The sequence below is a fragment of the Gambusia affinis genome, linkage group LG02, assembly GCF_019740435.1.
Source record: "Gambusia affinis linkage group LG02, SWU_Gaff_1.0, whole genome shotgun sequence".
NCBI lineage: Eukaryota > Metazoa > Chordata > Actinopteri > Cyprinodontiformes > Poeciliidae > Gambusia > Gambusia affinis.
The window spans coordinates 9160924-9182935 of NC_057869.1; the positions used below are offsets into that span (position 1 = coordinate 9160924).

The following is a 22012-nucleotide window of genomic DNA, read 5'->3' on the forward strand; positions in this document are numbered from 1 at the left end:
CACCGTTTTTTTTCTCCAACTAAATTATCCATCAATGTGCTTGGGCATAATACAAAGTTCTCTATAACAATCAGCTTCTTTACCAATGTCTTGAGACTTTCCTACCTTTAGGACTTCAACAACAGTCTGCTGGAAAACAGTCAACTCAGTAGTCTTTCAAAAGAGTGTACTTTTTTCTTAAAATATTACACCATATTGTTTTTCTGAAAAACAGGTTTTGGTTTTCAGTTGGTGCAGATTATGGCAATTAAAATACCACCATGTAATGAATCTGTGACTTTCACATGTTTTGAATTAAATTACTTTCAGTGTGTACTCTTCAGCAAGCTTTCCCTTTTGTTTTTCCTCAAAATCTACTGACTTATTATTCACCTGAACAGAATAGCCAACACAAAATTGTAAAAATATGACGAAACACTGCCAATGTAGAGTATAATAGGATTTTATTTACATAACTTACAAAAAAAACATCATTTACAGTCACAGAAGAGAAAAACATTCAATGAAACATACAAGAACATAATGCTGTTGGTCGCAAACAGAAACAAAAACAATTTTTTTTTTACAGTTAATAGTGTTTGTCAAAGATTGCCAGTAAGATGGAGAGAAAATCTCAAATATCTCTACAGGAAAACCACAAAATGGCTGCAGTTTGCAACTTCAACACATCTCTGAAGTGTTTTGGTTATTTATCACGAACCAACATATGCTGCTGTAATATGGCTGCGTTCAAAAAATGTGATTATACATCTGAAGCAAGTGAAGGATGCTGCACAGCTTTTCTCTTTTTCTATGTGAAACTAAATTTCAAAAGACTGTATGACAGTTAAAATCTATAATAATTAATATTTATGTAACCCCCAGGTCAATATCCTTACAGTTGTCTTATTTCAGAGCGGAAAAAAAGAAATCAATGCAAAACAACTTCAAATAATTTTTTTAGGAGACTGGCTGTTTTCAGCAACAAAATATCATATTACATTACTCTGTCCCAGCATATTAACACCTTAAGAGCATAAATATTACCTTCAACCAGTCTTCTGTGAGTGACGTAACCATATAAAGCACTGCAGCCATGGCAACCATTTGACCCACATTGATGCATCTACCTTGCAATAAAGTGGGAGCAAAGAGTGGTGTAAGGTGACAGGATGTCTGTGAAAGAAGCGCTCCACAGGAAGCCAAAGATGAGCATGCTGGAGTGTAACTGCCGGTTAAGTCAAACAAACTGGATGCACATAAACGGCGGCTCTTCGTCCTCCTGCGCAGCCCCATCTGCCCGATCTCAACAGGACTCGGACGCAGAGCGATTGGAACTGAGCATGTTGGCAGAATCATCGCTGGCTTGACGGGGAAAACACTTCCTGCTCCTTAGCAGATGGGATGAGGACGAGTTGATGTGCTGGACAGGCAAACGTGCTAAGAACACGGCATCTCAGATCTTCAATCTTTTGCGAGCAAAGTAGTGTGAGGCGGAAGGGGTTGCAGACAGCAACTTTCCCTAGGGGAGCGCTGCTTCAGATGTAGAGGGAGCCGTCGGCAGGTCCCACATAGCCGACCCCAATCAGAAGAACATCTATCAGCGTCCAAATGCCCAGGCCTCCAAAGCTGAATAGTTTGCCCAGACCTTCTCTCCACTGGCCCAGATAAAACCTGTCTGCCCCAAAACCGCCGAGAATGATGCTGCAGCAAGAAAGAGCAGAGGCGCAGATTCACAGGATGATAACTTGAGAGCACACATCCTGACTCAAACTGACTGAAGAGAAAAAAAATGATGAAAACTGGCTAAACGGGGTTACCTGAGTGCAAGTGCTGTTGACCATTTGTATCCGCCGGTCCAGTTACAGAACAAACGCTTCTGAAATCGCCTTTTGCCTAAAGAAGAAAATGACATTCAATAGTCACTTTAATATTAACCATTAACTTTCAAGACAGATTTTTATCATTTAAATAATTAAAAATATAAAAGATGTTTTGTACTCCGTTAGGTTTGCCAGACTAAAAGCTGAAAGTCACTTTCTGTACAGACAAAAAACACCCAATGTGTTCAGACTCTTTCAGCTTCCATCCTTTGCCACAATACAACCACAAATGTAATTTTATTTGGCAGGCCGACTCAAAGTAGTGCAAAGGTATTAAAACTGCAGTATGTAACTTATAAAAAATATGTTTTTTACATATTTGTTAAAACTGTCATGTTGTGACAGTTTGTCATGAGACAAATAATCTGTGAGAAGATCAGTCTCCTTCACTTCCTGCCTGAAGTAATATTGCTGTCTTAAGAAATGCACCTCTCCCAAGTCTTCCTGACCAAAAACAACCAATCAGATCAAGGAGGAGTGTCTTAGCGCTGTCGATCCACATAATGTACTTGCTGCTAAATATGCTAATGGTCATGGGTGGTCATGCTAACAAGGTGCAGAGTAGCAAAGAGAAAGGGGAGGAGAAAAAGAGGAGCATGAGCAGCGCCACACAAAAAGTTAATTGACAGCACTAAGACCCGTCTCCTTTCTCTGAGTGGTTATTTCTAGATAGCACTGGTAGAAAGCAGAAGAAGCTGAATTTCTCTCTTTGTTGGAAATATTCAGTTTTAATCGGGCAAAAAATATAAAGAGCTAAAAATAAAAACTGCTGATGCATGAGCTTGGTAAAAGACCTCTAAATTACAAACCACTCAGTTGAAGGTAAAATAAGACAAAATTTGTGCTAAATTGAAGTGAAAAATAAAAGAAAATTGTGATTGTGATTCTCATCACAGAATCTCCAGGCACAGATTATTGCTCCTTTTCCTACCCAGAAAAAAAACGCATTTGGCATCCAATAAAAAGCATCACAGGGAAATCAGTCTGTTTTTTTTAGGTATATTATGTCACGACAGAGCAATAACAAAGCTGCCATGAACAATGAATTTCACATCTAAATTTGCATACCAGTTTTTCTGACAACTGTTTCAAATCTTTGTTTGCCAACTGTAGCTCCTTTTCAGTCAGAGAGAAAAAAAAGAACATTCTTTACAAATTGAATACAGCATCAGCTCCTGTATTCTGTCATTTAAGGAAGCCCACATTCGCTTTGTTTGCAAAAGGATTTAAAAGCAAAATACATCAAGTGGTTTTGTGTAAATCTTCTACACACTGCCATCTACCTACATGCAAAACTAATTAATTTATATCAATTTAAGCCAGCATTTGGAGACAGGAAAAAAAGTCATCCCACACCGTTCATTACTGTGTTTATGTAACGGAAGTAGACAATGCAAAGTTCTGCATGACTCAGAGCTACATTAAAAGGGAATAAAGCAAAAGCTTAAACTGCCCATACCTTTTTACGGAAAAAGAAATTGTCCTTCAAAGTGGATGACGAATACACAATTCACAGAAAACTGCAAGCATAGTCATGCTATAAACATCTGTTGTCGTACCTAAACAATGGACATGGTCCAAGACGTCACAGGTGGCGTTGTAGCGCTTGCGGGGACAAGACACCGTCATGCAGTTGGTGGAGTTTGAGCAGCGGTACTGAGATGGATCCAGCTGCCAGCAGAACTGACAGGTGAAGGAGTGAGTGAAGTTACTCTGCTGCTCTCCTGACTTTCCCTGGAAATATAACAAAAAAACATTCCTTCAGAGTAACTCTAACCAGACTTTAGTGTAAATCAGACTCGTGCAGAAGCTGCTACTCACAACGCAGTGAACGCCTTTCTTGGGTTTACATGTGAAAAATGCTGTTTTCCCGTAAGTGCAGTTGTGTTGGTAATTGCACTGAATGCAACTGGCTGGCAGGCGATCACACAAACCTCCACTTGGACATTTAGAAGTGTAGCTGTCTTCATCTGTTGGGGAAACTGCACAACATCTGACATTGAATTTGGATTGAAAATAAAACACTTTAATAGAGTTGACCAAAAAATGATTGCCTGGGCCAAGTAAACTGTTAAAAACTGTCAAAAAAGGTTGACTGTGGGCGTGCCGTGGTGGCGTAGGGGATAGCGTGACCCATCCTTAGAGGCCTTGAGTCCTTATGTGTAGTGTCACATAAGGGACACTACAGCCCACAAAAGACCATCTGGAGGGGTAAAAAAAAGGTTGACTGGAAAAAAAACAATGATACAATGTGGTTCTGCGGTTATGAATATATTAAACTGTAAACAATTCTCTATTAAAAAGTCTGCACAAGAAAATGTACCGTAGGTAAGCTTTAGGAAAATCAAAAATCTAAAAATCTAGTGAATTACTGTAACAAACTTTTTAATTCTGATCTAATTTATTGATATTCATATGTAGGTATGTTACTTTTGATAACTGCATGGCTGTCATTCTTGTGCTCATCACCCAATTTGTGATTTTGTCACCTGGCATTGCCAACGCCTTGAAAAAATAATCTTTTAAATGGTTGCTGCAGCTGGGTTTGATATTTGGCAAACAGCATTTGACAAATTGCATGAAATATAAGATAAGAATTCCAAGCATTATCAAATTTTATAGTAATTTGTAAGACAGCTATGCGAAGGTTTTGACCTTTGAACACACAACTCTTAAAAATATAACATACCCAATAAAGACAGCTTTACAACATTTTCTTTGTTTCTAGAATGATTTTTTTTTTTACATTTACTTGTAATTGATTGGTTTTCATTATCTGTACGCTGGTCTTTGAATCAGCGGTTGTTAAAGAGTGATTCCATTTCTTTTGTGTGTGTGTGTGTGTGTATGTGTGAAGTTCACCAGTATTTTACATGTGACTTTTCCCTAAATTAGCCCATTTAAATTTGGACTAGAGTATTTTACACTAAACATGTTAAGACAGCTGTGATTCAGGAGGGAGGGGTTCATCCTATAACTAGCAGGTTTCCAGTGTAAACCTTCACCTGTCTGGCCTGCCTGTAGTGGTCAGAGGGAAGCTATGGCTACAATGTAGCTTACCAACATCAATGTCCGAAAGGGTGTATGACTGATTGCAGTATAAAATGCTACAACTATTCAAACGATGTCTATTTACCATAGATTCTATAATATTTTACACCCTTACGTTTGTGAAATTAATAAAAAAATATGAACCTCAATGCTGTGTGGTGTCTAAACGTGACATATTTGAAAAAGCCTGATTTAAGAGACTTCTTTTTGTATTTTTGAATGAGTGTTCATTTATCTATGGTTTAAAAATTAACATTTTGCTGTATAAAATGTTAATTTTTATCTTTTAGATACATATAAATGTATCTACACGTTAACAAGAAAAAAGGCTGAATAGTTTACCACTTTCCCGTGCTTTATTTATCTTTTCAAACAGAGGTATCCATATTTGGAAAATGTATACATTTCTAGACTTTAAGACTGGAAAGGAACCCTGCAAAGAGCTGTCTATCAATTCAGAGATACAAGACATTAACACCTGTCTAAAATATTTGTACCAATGTGATTGTGTGCTAAAAAAATAAAGATTTAAATGGAAATTTTAATATTTAAGATTTAATATCATTTGAATTTACCAGAGGCAACAGCTGGGATGACCGGGCTGGTGATGATAGTTCCATGCTGGGCGTCTCTTGTGTAAGGAGGTTCCTGGTCAATATGAGGAGAACTCAGGTATCCTAAAAATCGATCATATTTAGTAAAAAAAAATAAAAAAAATGCTTATACGGAAAACATAAAATAGTAGTTTATTACTTTACCGAGACGACAACAGTGTATAGTAACTTCTTCTAAATCAGTAGTTACAGCCACTGTTTAGTTCTAATTACAGTGAAATAAAGGTTCAATCAGAAAATTTGTCAGAATTGTTTTCATTCAGAAGCAGCTAGGAGCAGGGGCTAGCTTGCTATGCTAGTTTGTAGCTTTGGGTACAAAACTAAAAGCTAAAGCCTTGTTGAACAAATATAGCTATATTTGTAAACATACCATTTACGCACTGTAAAACCAAATCCATAAACAAGATGGCAAATATTCCATAGTGTTTGCAGCTCCGTCCTCGGTCTGGTCTCCATACGTGACAGCTAGTAGCCATTGTTGCTGCGGAACAAGAAGTAGCAGTTGCATTCACGGAGTGTAGGAATCACTAAAGATAGACGGCATGTTGTATCCGATTACAGATCGGATACAACACTAACGGTAGTATCCGATCACTACCGTTAATGTTTCGTTTATATAAATAATACCAAGTAATAGAACTAATCAGTGAACAAATCACTAAGATGGAAACAAGCGATTCTTTTTATTTTTTCCACGTAAACGTATAACTACACTGCTTAGTGTAATTTCTTGGTTAATGGAAATAAAAAAGATAATAAATATGAGAGAAAAAAATAAAATTCGGGATCTACTGAGTAGGAACTAAACAATGAGGGAACACTTCCCTTGATGTTACTTGAACGCAGCATGTTTTAGGGGGGGTTCCTTTTAAGTTCTCGACTCTGAAGGAATCTTTTTCAATGATAGTGTATGAATGCGTGAATAACTCAGTAAATAGATATTAACATAGATAATTATTTACATACAGACATTAAATGTAATTAAATTAATTAAAAACAAAAATATTTCGTTGCAATTTCATTATCACAGTTTAAGTATGATTATGATTATGTAAGTATTTTAGGTCAGGCTTTAATTTTTAGTTAATTTTGTCGGCCTTAAACATTAAACTCAGTGGGTGGGACAAGAAGCTGGCACAGAAAAGAGTGATTTGTGTGAATAGGTTAACCAATCAGATGTCGGGGTCAATTGTAGAGCAAAACGAAATGTTCAAATCTTTACATTATTAAAAACAGAAAACAAAATACAATTACTTTTTTTAAAACAATAGAAAGAGTTAAATGCAATTAAATGGTAAATCTCACCATTGGGCTCCTTTTATTTAGACAGTAGCACAATCATGTGTAACAACTAAAATAGAAATATATTTTACAATCTGACACTGGTATGTTCCTGACCTTACAAATTAACATGTAATGTAATTATGGTCTTTCACATCACACAGAATAATATTAACAATTACTGCCAAATAGAAAATGCCTGGAAGACTGAATAAGAGACAGTAAATTGTGAATGAAAAGTGAAGAGACAACACATTTTGCAGATTTTTTTCCTTTTATTTCAGATCCCCCCCTCCCCATGAGGGAGGATCTTTGTGAGAATAGGTGTCACTTTCACATCATTTTAATGATCATAGCGATCTTACACTCTCAGTTATCAGTTCAGTTTCCTTCTAACTGATTTAGACCGCTAGGAAATTATTTGATATTCAGACCCAAAAACCAGATTTTCCCCTCCAGAGCTCACTGACAATCACATGGAAATTTACTTTTTTTTTCTACAGCCCCATTCATTAAAATGCACTTGCACAAGATTACGATCCATTTGTGTCCACTTCACATTTATGACTTTACAAAATCCATCTACACACATGCCATCATCTGCCTATTCACAGTTCCTCTAACTCAACTGCTGTGCATCAGGTAACTGAAGGACAAAATTTGCTTTGCTTTGCCCATCTACATCAAAATTCTTCTTCTGCATTTCGACAGCGGGATTGTTTAAGCAGGGTCAAGCGAGCCATCACCTCAGACACCGGCAGTTCTCCGTGGACCTTGTTGTCTCTCGTGCGCACATTTACGCTGTTAGTCATCTTCTCTTTCTCCCCGACAACTGCCAAGACACGAGACGACAACAGCTTGACATGACACCACGAGTACAGCTACCCTAACACAGTCCCGGCTTTGTATTGGTGGCTTCAACAACTGTGGGTGGTTGGCCAGCTTGAGCGACCATTCGGCTTGAACTGTGACTGTAATTAGGGACGTTTCTTTTGACTCACTCAACAACTCATGGTTCTTTTCTAAACAGCTGTGCAATGGGAAAAAAAAAAAACTAGAGCTGCAAGCAACTAGCGATTATTTTAGTTGTTGATTAATCTATCAATTATTCTGATGATTAGTCAGATAAAAAAAAAATTGGAACATTCTGTAGATTTTTTTATTTGAGCCTTTTTTACGCAAAACTAGAAATACATTAAAAGATGCAAATAAACAATTCAATGCAGCTGCAGATACAAATAACTTCTAACATCAACATGTGAAAAACCCTTTTTTTCCCCTTCACATCAGTAAAGCGTAGGGCTAACCTGTTGAATTACCCACTCAACGAATTTGTAGCAAAAAGTGCTTAATAGGAGAAAAATTACTTTTAAATTTTAAATGTAAAATGTATAACTATTTATACAATTTTGGCTTAATTACTGTTCTGATTAATTTGTTCTGAATCTATCTACTCCAGTTAACAATTAATCAATTAGCAAATTAGTTGACAGTAATTTCAATTCTCTATTCATCACAATTTATCCGATTAATTGTTTCACCCCTAATACAAATTGTATCCGTTTTACTACAGATTGTATAGTTTTAATTTTTCTACGTATCTTTTGAAAAAGTGATCACATTAGAAGGATGGGGTTGTCAGATGTTAAAAGTGAGATTTCATCTTCTGCTTACATTAAAATGTAGCATAAACCAATTTAAGTTCACCTGAAGTTACCATAAATTATTTGGCTGCCCATACTGTACTCACTTAAAATCTAAATCTATAAAAAATATTGTTAGTTCTCCAAGATGGAAGCAACAACCTTCCCAACAAATCAAGTTAGAGAACTGCTGCTCTATAAATATGAAACTGAAATATAAAACTAATTAGATTTGTTACACCTTCACTAATAAATTAAATTTGGCATCACAATTCCTCACCCAGGATGAAATTATATTGAGCCAACTGAGCGTTTCGGATTTTCTTGTTCAAGAGGCAGCCAGAGTCCAGATCAGCGTCTGCCATGAAACCGGCTTCTGTGAACTGCTTGCACACCTGACAGAGAAAAATACCACTTAATGTAATCAGCAGCATGCTGTACAAACATATGACACCTTTCAGTGACACAGCGGTGTCTATTTTGGGAAATAGAACACGCACCTTGTTGGCGTAATCCTCACAGGAGGGGTTGATGGGCACCAACATCACCTGTCGTGGAGAGAGCCACAGAGGCCTGTTGAAGAGACACAGATGGGTTGTGAAGATCCTCATGTAGTGTTAAGCTAACAAGCACGCCAGTCAACCCAACCTCTTCAAAAACCAAAAGTTAAAAGGCTGAAATCACTGTAGTGGGAATGATGAGAGTGAGAGAATTGTGCTGCTGTCCAACACAAAGGCATGTAATTAAAAGCAAGCGTACAATTAGACTGGAACATAAAAACACCCACAATAAGAGGAAAACATCTAATTCATCACACGTATGCATTTGACATTATGGATTGTGATTTAAGGGCTTGAGCAACAGGGATTCAGCTCACCATTTTCCTGCATAGTTCTCTGTGAGAATGGCAATCATCCTTTCCACTGAGCCCAAGATGGCACGATGGATGATGACTGGCCGCGCTTTGTCATCCCCATCCTTTCTGTTATCACAGGAAAACAACAGAAAGTGAGGTGGAAACAGGAAAAGAAAAAAGTCTGGATAAGATTTTGACTGTGATGTGCACATTCAGCTTTATAAACTCTTCTGTAAGTTTTATGATTAATCTGATGTTTTTTTTCTTGGATTGTGACAGTTCAGATTTTATTTATTTTCATTACAGCGACAGAGATGGATAATACAAACACAACAATTTGACTTTCTACATTCAGAGATCTGACTTTAAAACAAGAATCTCTTACACTTTCCCACAAGAACCTGAGAGAGTTGAACAATCTTCAAAACATGAATAATTTTATGGCTGAAGTGTTAGTTTCAAAAATGTTTACATATCTGTCAATGCGAGTTCTGATATTATGTTACTTATTATGTTAATTAGAAAAGAAAACCCTTAGAAATAATACACAATAAACTATAACTACAATTTTATTAAAATCTGATTGGACTTGTTTTAGTTTTTCAGCATGATTATTTGTTTGGAATCATGAATTTAAAAAATATTTAAGGTCATAAAAATTTTTATTTTATCTACTAGGATAGTTTGTTTAGATTTACTCTCTATTGAGAAGAATATTTTATTATTTATTATTATTTATCTTGGTCTTTTTCCATTTCTACCAAGCCTTACCCCTATTGATTAAAGTTCAATTATTTCACATTTTGAATAATTTCTTTAAAGTCCTGAGAAGCTGGTTAAGTTTTAAGAAGAGTTAGATTGCTAAACCGTTTTAAGCTTCAATTTTACCCTAACTTAAAGAAGCTTATTAGCATTACACAAAGTTAGAATGAATAAATCAATCCAAAAGCTATAAATACTTAAGAGTTCAAAGAGCTGCTGCTGCAGAGTATCTGCATCTTTTTCCTCTCTTTAAATATTTATTCAAATTCCTTCATGATGAAAAACTCTAATTTGCACACATGTCTTGTTTGCTTGGCTTTGGTGCAAAACAGCACCCAGACTCAGCAGCATTCTGATTAGCTGACTCACCCCACAAAGGTCAGATTGAAGCGAATAGGCAGCTGGAAGTCCAGCTGAATGGTGGCACACTGGTGGTAGCGTCCAATCGCGTCTTTGATCTTAATGTCAATCTGCAACGGTAGAAAAAGAATAGCAGACCCTCAGAATCGAGCCGATCCTGCGTTTGCCAGGAGGTTATGAGCAAATACTGCCTGGCCTTGGGTCCATAAAAAGCTCCGTCTCCAGGGTTGAGTTTCCATGGCTCCCCAAACTCATTCAGGCTGTTTTCAAGTTGCTGTCAAACATGAAACATGTGTTGCAGAGACTATTAGTAAATGCAACAAGCAGGAACACGACTGGACGTTCAGTCTGTCCTGCTTAATATCAAATTATATAACAAAACTGTACATTTGTAATCCAAATAAAACATATGAGTAATGACTTGCTGAAAACACCGCCTACAGAAATTCAAGGAATTTGACATGACTCACAGATGTGATACTATTAGATGATCACATAGGTGACAGTGAACCAAATCTCAGAAGGAGAAATTATTTATCTAAATTTATCACAGCGAAGACGACAAAAATTAGATCAGTTCCCTCTTTCATTTATTTCAATGTGTAATCACGATGCACACCACAGTTTACCTTCTCAGCCTGGTTCCACACAGCTATGTCACCCAGATACTTTTCTGGACGGGTTGATAAATAAAGCTGGAAGGAGAATCCGAACACATCGTAAACACAGCGGAGGAAGTCCAGACAACCCTTCATTTCTGATTCAATCTGTATTAAAAAAAAAATAAATAAAATGAGACGCTCATGGTACAGTGAATTTATCTGACCAACATCAAAAAACTAAAACCCTACCAAACCTTTTCCTTCCACTCAATTTTCCATTAATAAGTTTGCATTTCATACAGCTGTCCCTGCCAGTTTGCTCTGATCCTCAAGAACATATTTTAAAAACTGGTTTAAATAACTTGATAAATTGAGCAGTTCTTCAGAAACCATGATCAAAATAAGCAAAACATGTAACCATTTATTTATTATAATTACTTTCTGCTTACAGCTAATAAAACAATTTGACTAATAAAAAGCAACTATTATACAAATATGGATAAGTAAAATGTAAGTTTAAAACCTGCTTAAGGTTCTCCTTTTCCAAAGGTACTTTAATCTCACAAACAAGCCTCATTGGAATGTGTATTCTAATTTATTGAATGTGACCCTACTAACAAAATATATGTTACTTGTTATATAGCTGCTTGACAACTGCAAACTTTTTATAAGTATATCCATTTTCAAAAATAGTTACTATACTGATGACAAGCCAGAGTGTAAATATACTCATGTCTTTAAATTTAGTGCAATAATGTTTCACAAAGTATAAATTACACTGCATTTCCTGTTTTTGCTTTTTCTTCTTTTTGCTTAAGATGAACAACATTCTAATACCTGTTGGCATTGGAAAATATTTTGTTTACATAAATATCTGATTCTAACTAAACAAAGATTAATAATGATATAGATTATGATTGATGATTATGATTGATTATGTGAGTATTTTGGCATTAAAATATTTGTAGGAGATGTTCAAGTGGATGGGGAGAGGGAAGTCTGGGCCTCCCTTCTGAAGCTGCTACCCCCACGACCCAACCCCGGATAAGCGGAAGAAGATGGATGGATGGATGGATGGATGTTCAAAAATCTAATATTAAAACTAATACCCAGTTTATTTAGGATATATGTCAGAACTAAAGGTTCAACCTGCATTTCTCAATGATAAAATATAATAGTTACAAAGGGGGACTAATATCCCCCTTCATGGCATAATAGGGGGATATGATGGGGATATTACTATCCTCTAAACCAGGGGTCTCAAACTGCAGTCCTCGAGGGCCGCAGTCCTGCAGTTTTTAGATGTGCCACAGGTACAAAACACTGGAATGAAATGGCTTAATTACCTCCACCTTGTGTAGATCAGTTCTCCAGAGCCTTAATTATTCTATTCAGGTGGGGTGCAGCAGAGGCACATCTAAAAGTTGCAGGACTGCGGCCCTCGAGGACTGGAGTTTGAGACCCCTGCTCTAAACTATTTGTAGTTTAGAGGATAGATATTTTGCTAACTTTTTGATGATACCATTTCACTAATTTATTCTGTCGCACACAATAAAGTTGAAGGTTGGATTGCAGATCTAACCTGATCCATCACGCAGAAAATGTGAGCATCATCCTGCTGGAAGCGCCGCACTCGGGTCAGACCAGTCAGCGTTCCTGACAGCTCGTTCCTGTGCAGGACCCCGAAATCTGCCAGCCTCAAGGGAAGCTCTCGCCACGAGCGAGGCCTGTGGCTGAACATCAAGCTGTGGCAGCCAAACCAGAAAGAAGCAAATCAAACTGTGCAACAAACCTGTGAAAGGTTTTCATGTGCAAACCGCCGGGAGACGTTCTAAATTTACCAGTGGCCGGGGCAGTTCATTGGCTTCAGTGCAAAGATGTCATCTTCCACAGGGAATGAAAACATGTTTTCACTGTAGTGCTGCCAGTGGCCAGATGTCTCCCACAGCTTGCTGTTGTAGATGTTGGGGGAGGCGACTTCCTGAAAGCCTCTTCTCCAGTATTCGTCCTGGATAAACAAGAAAACCACATAAGGCTAAACGTTCCAGATGGACTGCACAGGTACTTCCCTGAGAGGAAATAAGCCACAACTTTTGGCTTGAAACCCCCGGCCACTGCAACAAAAACAGTGTCTCATCCGTTTTGTTTATCCATATTTTTGCCCCGAAGAGAAACCTGTAACAGCCTGTAGATCCGTTTTGCTGCCAACAGTTGAAGGCCGGTGGAAAAGATTTCTGTGAACATGTGAAACTGTGAAAAACATAAAGGAGGTAGTGAGAGAACGCACACCGAGTCAGCTTTTTCTGAATAATTATTTTTAGCAGAAAAAGAGCACATTATTCGACAAACGGCTGCCATCAGTCATGTGTATGAGCTTCATTTCCAAAAGAGTTCTGTCTACATGTTCTGAAAACGTGTATTTAAGGGAATGCGGAATGCATAGTTTCAGAGTGAGAACTGGCTCGGGTGATGTGATAATGATCTTGCACCAATTCTGTGGAGCCTATGTGCATGGCCGGGCCCGGGGGTGTGTGCAGCCTGCTGTGAAAACCTTGGAGATGTCAACTCAACTTTGCAAAGACGTCAGAGATCCCTGCAGAGTCAATAAAGTCCACCAACGTTGCTCTGGAGACCAAAGTTTCAATTACAAAGTTAGATGTTCGGCTGCAAACTGAGGATACCTTCGTGTTTCTGCAACTCACTGGAACATATTTAAAGAGCCTTGAAAAAATATTCACACTCCTTAGACCTATCCACATTTTTCACACTCTACACAACACAAGTCTCAGGGATGGGTTTGCTATAAATAAGGCTAATAAACCAACAAAATAGTGGATACTTGTGAAATAAAAATAAGGCTTTTTTAAAAATAAAAACATGAAAAGTTTGGATTTTCTTCAACCAAATTCACTCAAATACCCCTAAATAAAATCTTGCACAACCAGCTGCCTTAATATGATTGCAATCTCAAAAAAGCACTTTGTACTTTAGACTTTCATTTCTGATAAAAAAAATTGAAAATCATATATTCTTTTCCTCCCACCTCATAATTATTCACTACTTTGTGTTTGTTTTCAATTAAATACATTAAAGCCTTTTGGTCTAATATGGCAACATGTTAAACAAAAATGTATGAATACTCTGCAAGACGCAGCATTAATTCCAGCTTGCCACTCACTGAATAGATGAAAATAAATAAATAAATAAAACACTTTGCAAAGCTTTCATCACAGTTGAAACAACCTGCAGCAATCAAGTTGGTGTGAAGACTTTCCCATTTCCAGCTGCAAATTTAAACTTATAAAACTGACCACAAATATTCAGTTGCTGCTAGCAAAGTGGTCTGTATTGTAGTGAAGTGGCAATCACCTCAAGCCCACTGGAAATGTTAAGTATAGCCTGAATCTCCTGAACTCAGACGAAGTGTGTTTCTGTGTTACAGCCCCCCCTGCAGAGCTTCAGTTTTAAAATGATAATTGCTGCCTACAGCAGAAGCAGAGAGAAATTTTTTAAGGAAAAACTTTCATGTAAACTAAATGAGAGTCTGAGGATGTGAACAGAGCAACTTCACAGGGGACTCCGAGAGCTTTAAAAGGCAATGATTGTTTTGAAAGAAACAACCGGAGTTGCTGATTGAACCAGTCGTACCCTGATGAACTCTGTGAGCGTGTTGTAGATGTAGGCACCGCGTGGCATGAAGAAGCAGCTGCCGGGGCTGAGATCGTGGAAGAAGAACAGCTCCTGATCCTGTGAGGGAGACAGAGGAAATTACTTTTTAATAACTTCTCATCTGCAGGTCTAAGCCAATGAGAAACTCTTTCATACGCAGCAGGGAGCAATCCAATCATCACACATCAAGGTGATCTCCCAGCTGGAGAGCAGGGTCAACCATTCTTATTGAAGCGAGCAGGAACAAATTGAGCACAGCGATAACAATCACAAGGCCCTCTGATTTGATCAATTAGGCTCCCAGATGGTGACATCTTGCACCACTTCCAGGTATTTCAACAGAGTGTCAGATTGTATTTTGGCACGTACGGTATATCAGGTTCTTAAAGATTAATATAAAAAAAATAAAAAAAACTCAGCTAGGCTTCTAATAGTCCACTTGTACATGAATGTTGGGCACAAGTACATGAATGTTGAGCACAAGTATTAGTCCCTAACCAAGTCGTTCTGGACTCTCAGGTTCAGCCAAAATAACTATTTCATGCAGGCGATGTTCCAAAATCTCAATAAAATATTAATCTATTTATATTTTCAACAGTTTTGTTAAGTAAAAAATATATTTCTGAACATTTGAATGCCTGTCAATACATGTCTAAGGCTCATACTTTTTTCTGAAAGCCAATTCATAATTTATCATAACTTTAAACATTGATTAATGTGTTAAATTGTGAATGTGACAGCTCTTTTATTCATTGGAATGATGATGCGTTTGAAATTGTTAATGTAAAAAATATCACTCGTTTTGGCGATAACTATTCAGGTCACTATGACTACAATCAGAGCTTATTTACATTTTTTGTCTCTCCAGTCCAAAGAAAGTTTTGGAAAGCTGATAGTGGTCTAATTCATTATATTTAGAGACAATCTGGGTTCTGACAGAAAAAAAAAAATCAAGAAACTCATAAGTCAAAGACAATGCTCTGCTCAAATCTTATTCTTCACTATGTTTCAACTTCCTGCACTCATGTCCAGCATCACTTAGTCACTTTATTTTATAATAAGGCCAATTTTGAATCCAAAATAAGGAACCACCATGATTTCTCATTGTTTGGGCCAGAAAATTACTGTTGGAGTTGGAAAGGCAACTCTCCCTTCAGCAGGAGGTCCCAGAACTGCATGAAAAGAAATGTGGGTCGGTTCCATGACAATAAAGAGCTCATCAGACCAACAGTAGGAATTTCTTTGGTGGTTTTGATGTTGAAAGGTGACAAATCAAAAGGTGAATTTGTCAATTCCTCCTGCCTTTTTCCTCCTTCCCTCTCAGATTGACATAATAAAAGCAAACTTGTAAAGTTTCTATCAAAGGACTTTCAAGAATCACATCAATTCTTCATAAAGCTTAGATTATACTCAGTTTAATAATGTTTTAATGTTCAGTTCCCTTGACAAACATTTTCTTCTACAGTAGCTATTGTAGACTAATTTATTTTAAATCAAGAAAAGAAAAAAAACACAAAGTAAATTAATCTTTTATCATCTTTAGTCAAAATATAAATATTTCTGAGAAATCCAAAGTAAACACAAATCTCCCTGCTTCTTCTGTTAGAGATCATTCAATGGATATGACCGAAAAAGACCTTCCTTTAGAGGAACATTTCAGTTATAATAGATAAAGTATAATGATAGAGTAACTTAACTGTCATAAATCTAAGTTACTCTAACCTGCTACGTTTTTATAAAACAGAAGGTAGCTGGAGGCTCTTTGAGTTGTGATGCATTGCCCTAAATGAAAGCTGAGAAACGTGCCACTGAGCAAAATCTTTAACCCAACATGGAACCTTTTTACATTATGTTGAAACTCACGTTTAATACGAACCGTTATGATAACGTGCTGACTGAGGAGCTGCCGTCTGCATCCTTCATGCAGAGTAACCAGATGGGGTGACAGGACGATTCACAGATGTCCTAAATATCTGGATGAAGCAGCACAGCGCCCCCAGCTGGTTTATGACAGGAAGCAGATTTGGATATGAAGGGAACTGTATTGTCTCACTAATGGTAAACTAGTGGAGGTAAAGGAAAAAAGCTTAAATAAATGTTTTTCTGTGAGATGTGGTTTAAAGTTCTTTGACACATCTACAAAAAAAAACCCACCGACAAAGACTGCTATGTGTAGAAGATGCTTCAGCAATTATGTTGGTAGTATAATTGCAGAGCGAGAATCATCTCTAATTTTATGTCGCTACCTGCTGAGAGGGCTAAAACAGGTATGCATGGACTGACTCACTTTGCCAATCTTTCTGTGGTCTCTAGTCTTGGCCTCCTCTTGAAACCGTTCCCACTCCTTCAGCATCTTTGAGTCTGGGAAAGAAATCCCGTAGATTCTCTGCAGAGTCTCCATGTCCGAACGGCCCTCCCAGTAGGTGGAGGAGTTCTGATGACAGACACAAAGTAAAAAAACAAAAAAAAGATCTGAAATGTACTTCCACCTCAAAATATATCACTAAAATCCAAACATGTGGCTACAATATGACAACATGTGAACAAGTTCTGTATCTTTTAAAAAACCCAACAACAACGACTCTATACCAACTCTGCTATTTCCACTCACCTTGTATATCTTCATTGCCTTGATCTTCCCTGTGTGTCTGACATGAGGGCCTCTGCATAAGTCAATCAAGGGCCCACATCTGGAAAATATTCACCAGTCGTCGTAAATGACTGCATAAATACATGGATTTAAAATGACTAATTGTTTTCTAATTTGGAAATAAGGACTTGCCTGTAGACTGTTGTAGTCGGGGTGGTAACTTTCTCATTCAGAATGCGACACTTGAATTTGTTGTACTGGAGAGAGAAAAGGCTTTTGATGAAAAACACCAAGCTTTAAAAAAAAAGCATTCAAAGCTTTTGTGCCTAAATTGATACATGTAGCCTAGATAATCTTTTTCCCCTGAACTAAGCCGGGAGGAAACATCCACCCTAACTAAATACTTACTTTAAACATTTTTAGCAGTGTCTCTTTACTGATTTCAAGTCTCTCAAAAGGCTGTTTCTCTTTCACCACACTCTTGCACAAAGCCTCCAAGTCTCCAAACTCTGTGCTGGACACTGACCTGGAAACACCAAACACATCCAGGTCATTTACCCAGAGTTCAAGTTCAGTATTGTTCCGACATTTCAGTTTATATCCATCAGCAGAGTGATCTTGTATTTGGACTCTGGTCGTATAATAGGGCTACAAATGTTGTTGAATTGGCAAGTTTAAAAATATACGTTAAATATCATATTTTTCTACAAGTTCAATGTGAACTTGGCAAAATGCAGACAGTTAAAGAGTACTTACTTCTGTCCCTCTAGGAACATGTCGTAGTAGAAACCATTCTCTATCGGGGGGCCGTAACACAAACAGCCTCCATAGAAACGCTCCATGGCTTCCCCCAGGATGTGAGCGCTGGAGTGCCAGTACACCTAAAGGTAAAATTAAGATACATGGAGAGCCAGTTATAAAGGATATAAAAAGATATATAAAGTTAAAAAAATATTTAAAGTAAATATCTAAAAAAAATTTTTTTTAAAAATCATTATCAGTCTGAGAAGGAACAGTATGTAAACCTCTCTTTTACAGCAACACTCAAATTTGTTTCATACAGAAACAGTTTTATTATTATTAAACCTCTTAATTTGCTTGTTTGGTTTCATCTCTTCATAAGACCTTCTCTCAATGTGTCATTCAAATAAATTCTATAAACTTAGTAATTCCTGCACATCAGGAATCAAAGCTGCTTTCATATAAAGCAGCTTTGATGATAAAGTGCTTCTTTTCATAAAACTTTATACTTTTTTTTGTTGAATTGTCCTTTCCAATAGAATTGATTTAAAATTTTTTTAAATCTCTTTAGTAAACATCTTGTGATTAAGGTCTTTCTATCCCATCATGTCCCATTTCTCTTTTTTTCCCCCTAAATAAAAACCAATGTTCAAATCTGTTAGATGTAGCTTAATATGCGAAAGCAATCTTAAATAATTTAAGGGCTAAACATATGACCAGCTGACAAATGAAAGCTTTTATTTGTCTTAAACTACTGACTGAACAGTCCTGAAATGCAGGAAACTATTTACAAAATCAAATTTGGATTGGCCTAAATTTTCTGAAAAGAAACGATGAACTCTTACATAAATCTTCTTGGTTGGTTTACATCAGAACAACCAAGAAATGTATTGCATAATTGAAAATCTGTTTAATTTCAATTGAATCTCTCCTGTTATCTGTTCTTATGAAATTTGAAAGAATGGTTTGGGTGTTGTCATACTATTGTAAAGCAGAAAGTTAAAAAAAGAAGGACTGAAGGTAGATTTAACTGATTCACCGCAAGTTTTTTTTTTTGCACTCACAGCTTGAGCATCTTCATTATCAAAGCGCAAGATCTCAAGAGAGCAATCCTGCTCAAGAGGTCTGTCCAGATCCCAGAGCTCTCCGTTAACACGAGAGATCACGGCACTGTCGGCCAGGCCTTGGCTGAAAGACCAAATACAGAACACCCTCAGAAAAGACACATCCATATTTATGTCACTGTCAATAAAAGAAAAGATTACCTGATATCAGAGGCTATCTGATACGGTGTTGTAACCCAAGACTTCCCTGGTACCTTTTGCCCATCTGTCAACTCAACAATAATGGGTTTACTTTCTGCAGCCTTCCTCGCCAGCAGGGCATCACTCTCCTTCTTTAGCTCCTCGTAGAGGCTGAGGCGCTCGGTAACATACGGAGGACATGGATTCAGCTTCACAAGGAATAAATGCAAACGAGAAAAAGAAAAAATTGCAATCAGTGTCAAAAAACTGCCTGAAATTAATTACATATATACAAGTTGGTAAGATAAAACTAATATCTTTATGGTTCAACTTCATTCCATTGGAGGGAAGAAGTTGATCCTAGATTTTACAGTAAATGGTCCTGTCCATTGGACAGACCATGTACCGTTATCGTCTCCCACCTCGACTGTGGACATGATTTATTAATGGCATTCTCACATTTGTCTTTTTCTAAACTCAACAGGCATTGATGCCAAAGAGATAATATGTCTAATACCAAATAATATTCACTCGCAAGTAAGCAAAATTAATAAGTTAGCAAGTATATTTCACATAAAATAACTTGCTGTTAGAAAATAACTATGATCCAGTAAGATTTACCTCCTTCGTTCCTCCATCCACTCGTCCTTTATCCTGCTTCTTCTCCTTCTTGTTTTTCTCACGGGGTTTGTTGTCTGGGATTGGCACCTGCTAATGAGGAGAACAAAATTGGTTTTGAAACCAATTAAGCAAAAATTATTTATAACTAAAACAAAATATAAGTTGACCAAGGTCTGTTTAAACACTTAAAGGAGACTTTAAGTGTTTAAACACTTTAAGTATTTAAACACTTAAAGTAATACTTTAAGAATTTAAAGTAAGTCTCCTTTACATTTGTAAATACTTAAGTGGGTAAATACTTAAGTATCTTCCTAAGTATTTAAACTTAAATACTTATTTAAGTATTGTTGTCTCATTTAAGCCTTACTTAAAGGAGACAATAAGATTGGAGAATATCTAAAGTAAACACTGCAGCAATAGCCATGTCTGAAAAAAGTGAAGGTGTGGATATACTTTCTCAGGTTTGAAAGTGAGAGAAATTACTTTTTCAACTTCATCCATTAGTTTGTGTTAGAAATCAATTTTGTAAAAAAATAAAAATAAAAAAATAAAAAATAAATAAAAATAAAATCTACGAATTTTGAAGAAAGGCATTTTGAATGCCTCTGGCATTTGCTATCTCCAATGGTCATTGGCGAGACGTGACAATTACCTCAGAGCAATTAGGACAAAACAATTAACACAACATGCATCTTTTTGAATTGGGAAAAAAGCCAAAGTCCCTGCTTAGAAACCACACGTCTTTTTAAAAAAATTTTATTATTATTTTTGTTTTTTTTTTAAACACGTGACTCTATTATTGTATGGTTTAATTCACCCGGAACAGTTTCACTCACAATGTAGGTGTTCATGATGGACAAGCCTGAACCAACAGCATTAGGCGCTACAGTGCAATCATTCTACACAAACACAGTAACTGAGTGGGACAGCTGTCTGTGGACGTGGGGTTGTGTGACCTATTCAGGCCCGCTCGGGCCTGATCCATTTGCAACTGCAACTGATCCATCTTTTATTCTATGTTCCAAATAATTAATCCAACTATAACATTTCAGTAATTATTATTACCCTGTTATCAGCTCGGCTGTCTGTTTGTTGTGGTTTTACGGTATTCCTCTCCGGGGTTTTGCCACACTGTGCTTCTGGTTGTTTCCTTCCCAGCGCCTCCTCCATCTCCAGCTCAGCCTGCAGACCCCTCCGGAGGTGCAGCAACCGGTATCTGAGCTTCTCATTCTCCGCCCGCAGGTTTTCGAGCTCCGGACTTACAGAAGCAACCCCGGCGCGGTCAGCCCCGCCGTTGAGTCCGTCCCGGAGAGAGGAGATTTCAGTGGTGAGAAGCCGAATCTGCTCCTCCTGGGCGCTTAAACGTGCAACCAAGCAGTGCGACATCTTTAAATGACCACTGATGACGTCTTACATCCGGCAAGGATCCGGGAAAAATAAAAGACTTGCTTGAAAAATTAAAATAACGTGCCTGGGCAGCGGCACATATGCTACTGTCTACAAAGCAAAAAATAGTTAATATTTATTCAGAAAGTCTGTGAAAATTAAATTGAAAAATTAATATTTTTTGCCAAAATATTACAAATTCAAAGAAAATACCGACTGCAGTAGTTTTAGAGTATTCACGATCCTTACATAAATGAATAAAAAGCATCTAACATCTGAGAGCGCTCCAAGGCAAAAATAAGCCAAAATGTTAGATACCTACAAATTGGCCCCTTTTAGGTGTGGGGACATTGTATCATTGATTTGGTTTATATATAATTGAATTGAATTTTGTTGCGCTTTGCAGAAATGTTTAAACCTTGAATACTAGAGAGCAATGAGTTGAATGGTACAGCATTTAGAGAACAGGCTAATGAATCTCTGGTGACTGCCTTTTTATTACATTGAACAATCTGTGTAAAAAATGTGATCACATAGTTTATCAGTAAATATTCTCATCTAAATTCATAGGAATAGATAGATAGATAGATAGATAGATAGATAGATAGATAGATAGATAGATAGATAGATAGATAGATAGATAGATAGATAGATAGATAGATAGATAGATAGATAGACAGACAGACAGACAGACAGATAGATAGATAGATAGATAGATAGATAGATAGAT

At 37.1% G+C, this 22012-nt stretch overlaps 2 protein-coding genes across 3 annotated transcripts; both read right to left on the reverse strand.

Moving 5' to 3' along the window:
* Positions 1–426: 426 nt before the first annotated feature.
* On the reverse strand, positions 427–6121 carry tm2d3 (TM2 domain containing 3). Its single transcript, XM_044135532.1, has 6 exons — positions 5898–6121; positions 5489–5590; positions 3684–3844; positions 3422–3596; positions 1800–1875; positions 427–1683 (listed from the first exon to the last, which is right to left on the reverse strand). Exons 1-6 carry the CDS (start codon positions 6001–6003, stop codon positions 1518–1520), a joined length of 786 nt encoding a protein of 261 aa, XP_043991467.1. The 5' UTR covers positions 6004–6121; the 3' UTR covers positions 427–1517.
* Positions 6122–6809: 688 nt separating this feature from the next.
* Positions 6810–21301, reverse strand: tars3 (threonyl-tRNA synthetase 3). Of its 2 annotated transcripts, none has more exons than XM_044135554.1 (19): positions 20962–21301; positions 19897–19983; positions 19297–19484; positions 19096–19219; positions 18047–18171; positions 17699–17816; positions 17483–17547; positions 17312–17390; positions 16988–17134; positions 14680–14778; positions 12873–13039; positions 12614–12776; positions 11059–11196; positions 10626–10703; positions 10439–10539; positions 9329–9433; positions 8952–9024; positions 8732–8846; positions 6810–7640 (listed from the first exon to the last, which is right to left on the reverse strand). In XM_044135554.1, the coding sequence occupies exons 1-19, from the start codon at positions 21280–21282 to the stop codon at positions 7492–7494; spliced, it is 2442 nt and encodes an 813-aa protein (XP_043991489.1). In that variant the 5' UTR covers positions 21283–21301; the 3' UTR covers positions 6810–7491. The 2 variants fall into 2 exon arrangements, with proteins under 2 accessions (XP_043991489.1, XP_043991480.1); XM_044135545.1 differs by having other exon boundaries at positions 19897–19986; positions 20962–21295.
* Positions 21302–22012: the final 711 nt, after the last annotated feature.

Excerpts from the sequence above, each read along its gene's own strand:
- tars3 (XM_044135545.1), bottom strand. The coding sequence starts at position 21,282 with ATGTCGCACTGCTTGGTTGCACGTTTAAGCGCCCAGGAGGAGCAGATT. Across the intron at positions 17,817-18,046 it reads ATGTTCCTAGAGGGACAGAA|GTCAGTGTCCAGCACAGAGT; the intron begins GTAAGTACTCTT and ends TGGTGTTTCCAG. Across the intron at positions 12,777-12,872 it reads ATGAACTGCCCCGGCCACTG|CTTGATGTTCAGCCACAGGC; the intron begins GTAAATTTAGAA and ends TGGCTGCCACAG.
- tm2d3 (XM_044135532.1), bottom strand. The coding sequence starts at position 6,003 with ATGGCTACTAGCTGTCACGTATGGAGACCAGACCGAGGACGGAGCTGC. Across the intron at positions 3,597-3,683 it reads AGAAAGGCGTTCACTGCGTT|GGAAAGTCAGGAGAGCAGCA; the intron begins GTGAGTAGCAGC and ends TTATATTTCCAG. Across the intron at positions 1,876-3,421 it reads GGACCATGTCCATTGTTTAG|GCAAAAGGCGATTTCAGAAG; the intron begins GTACGACAACAG and ends TTTCTTCTTTAG.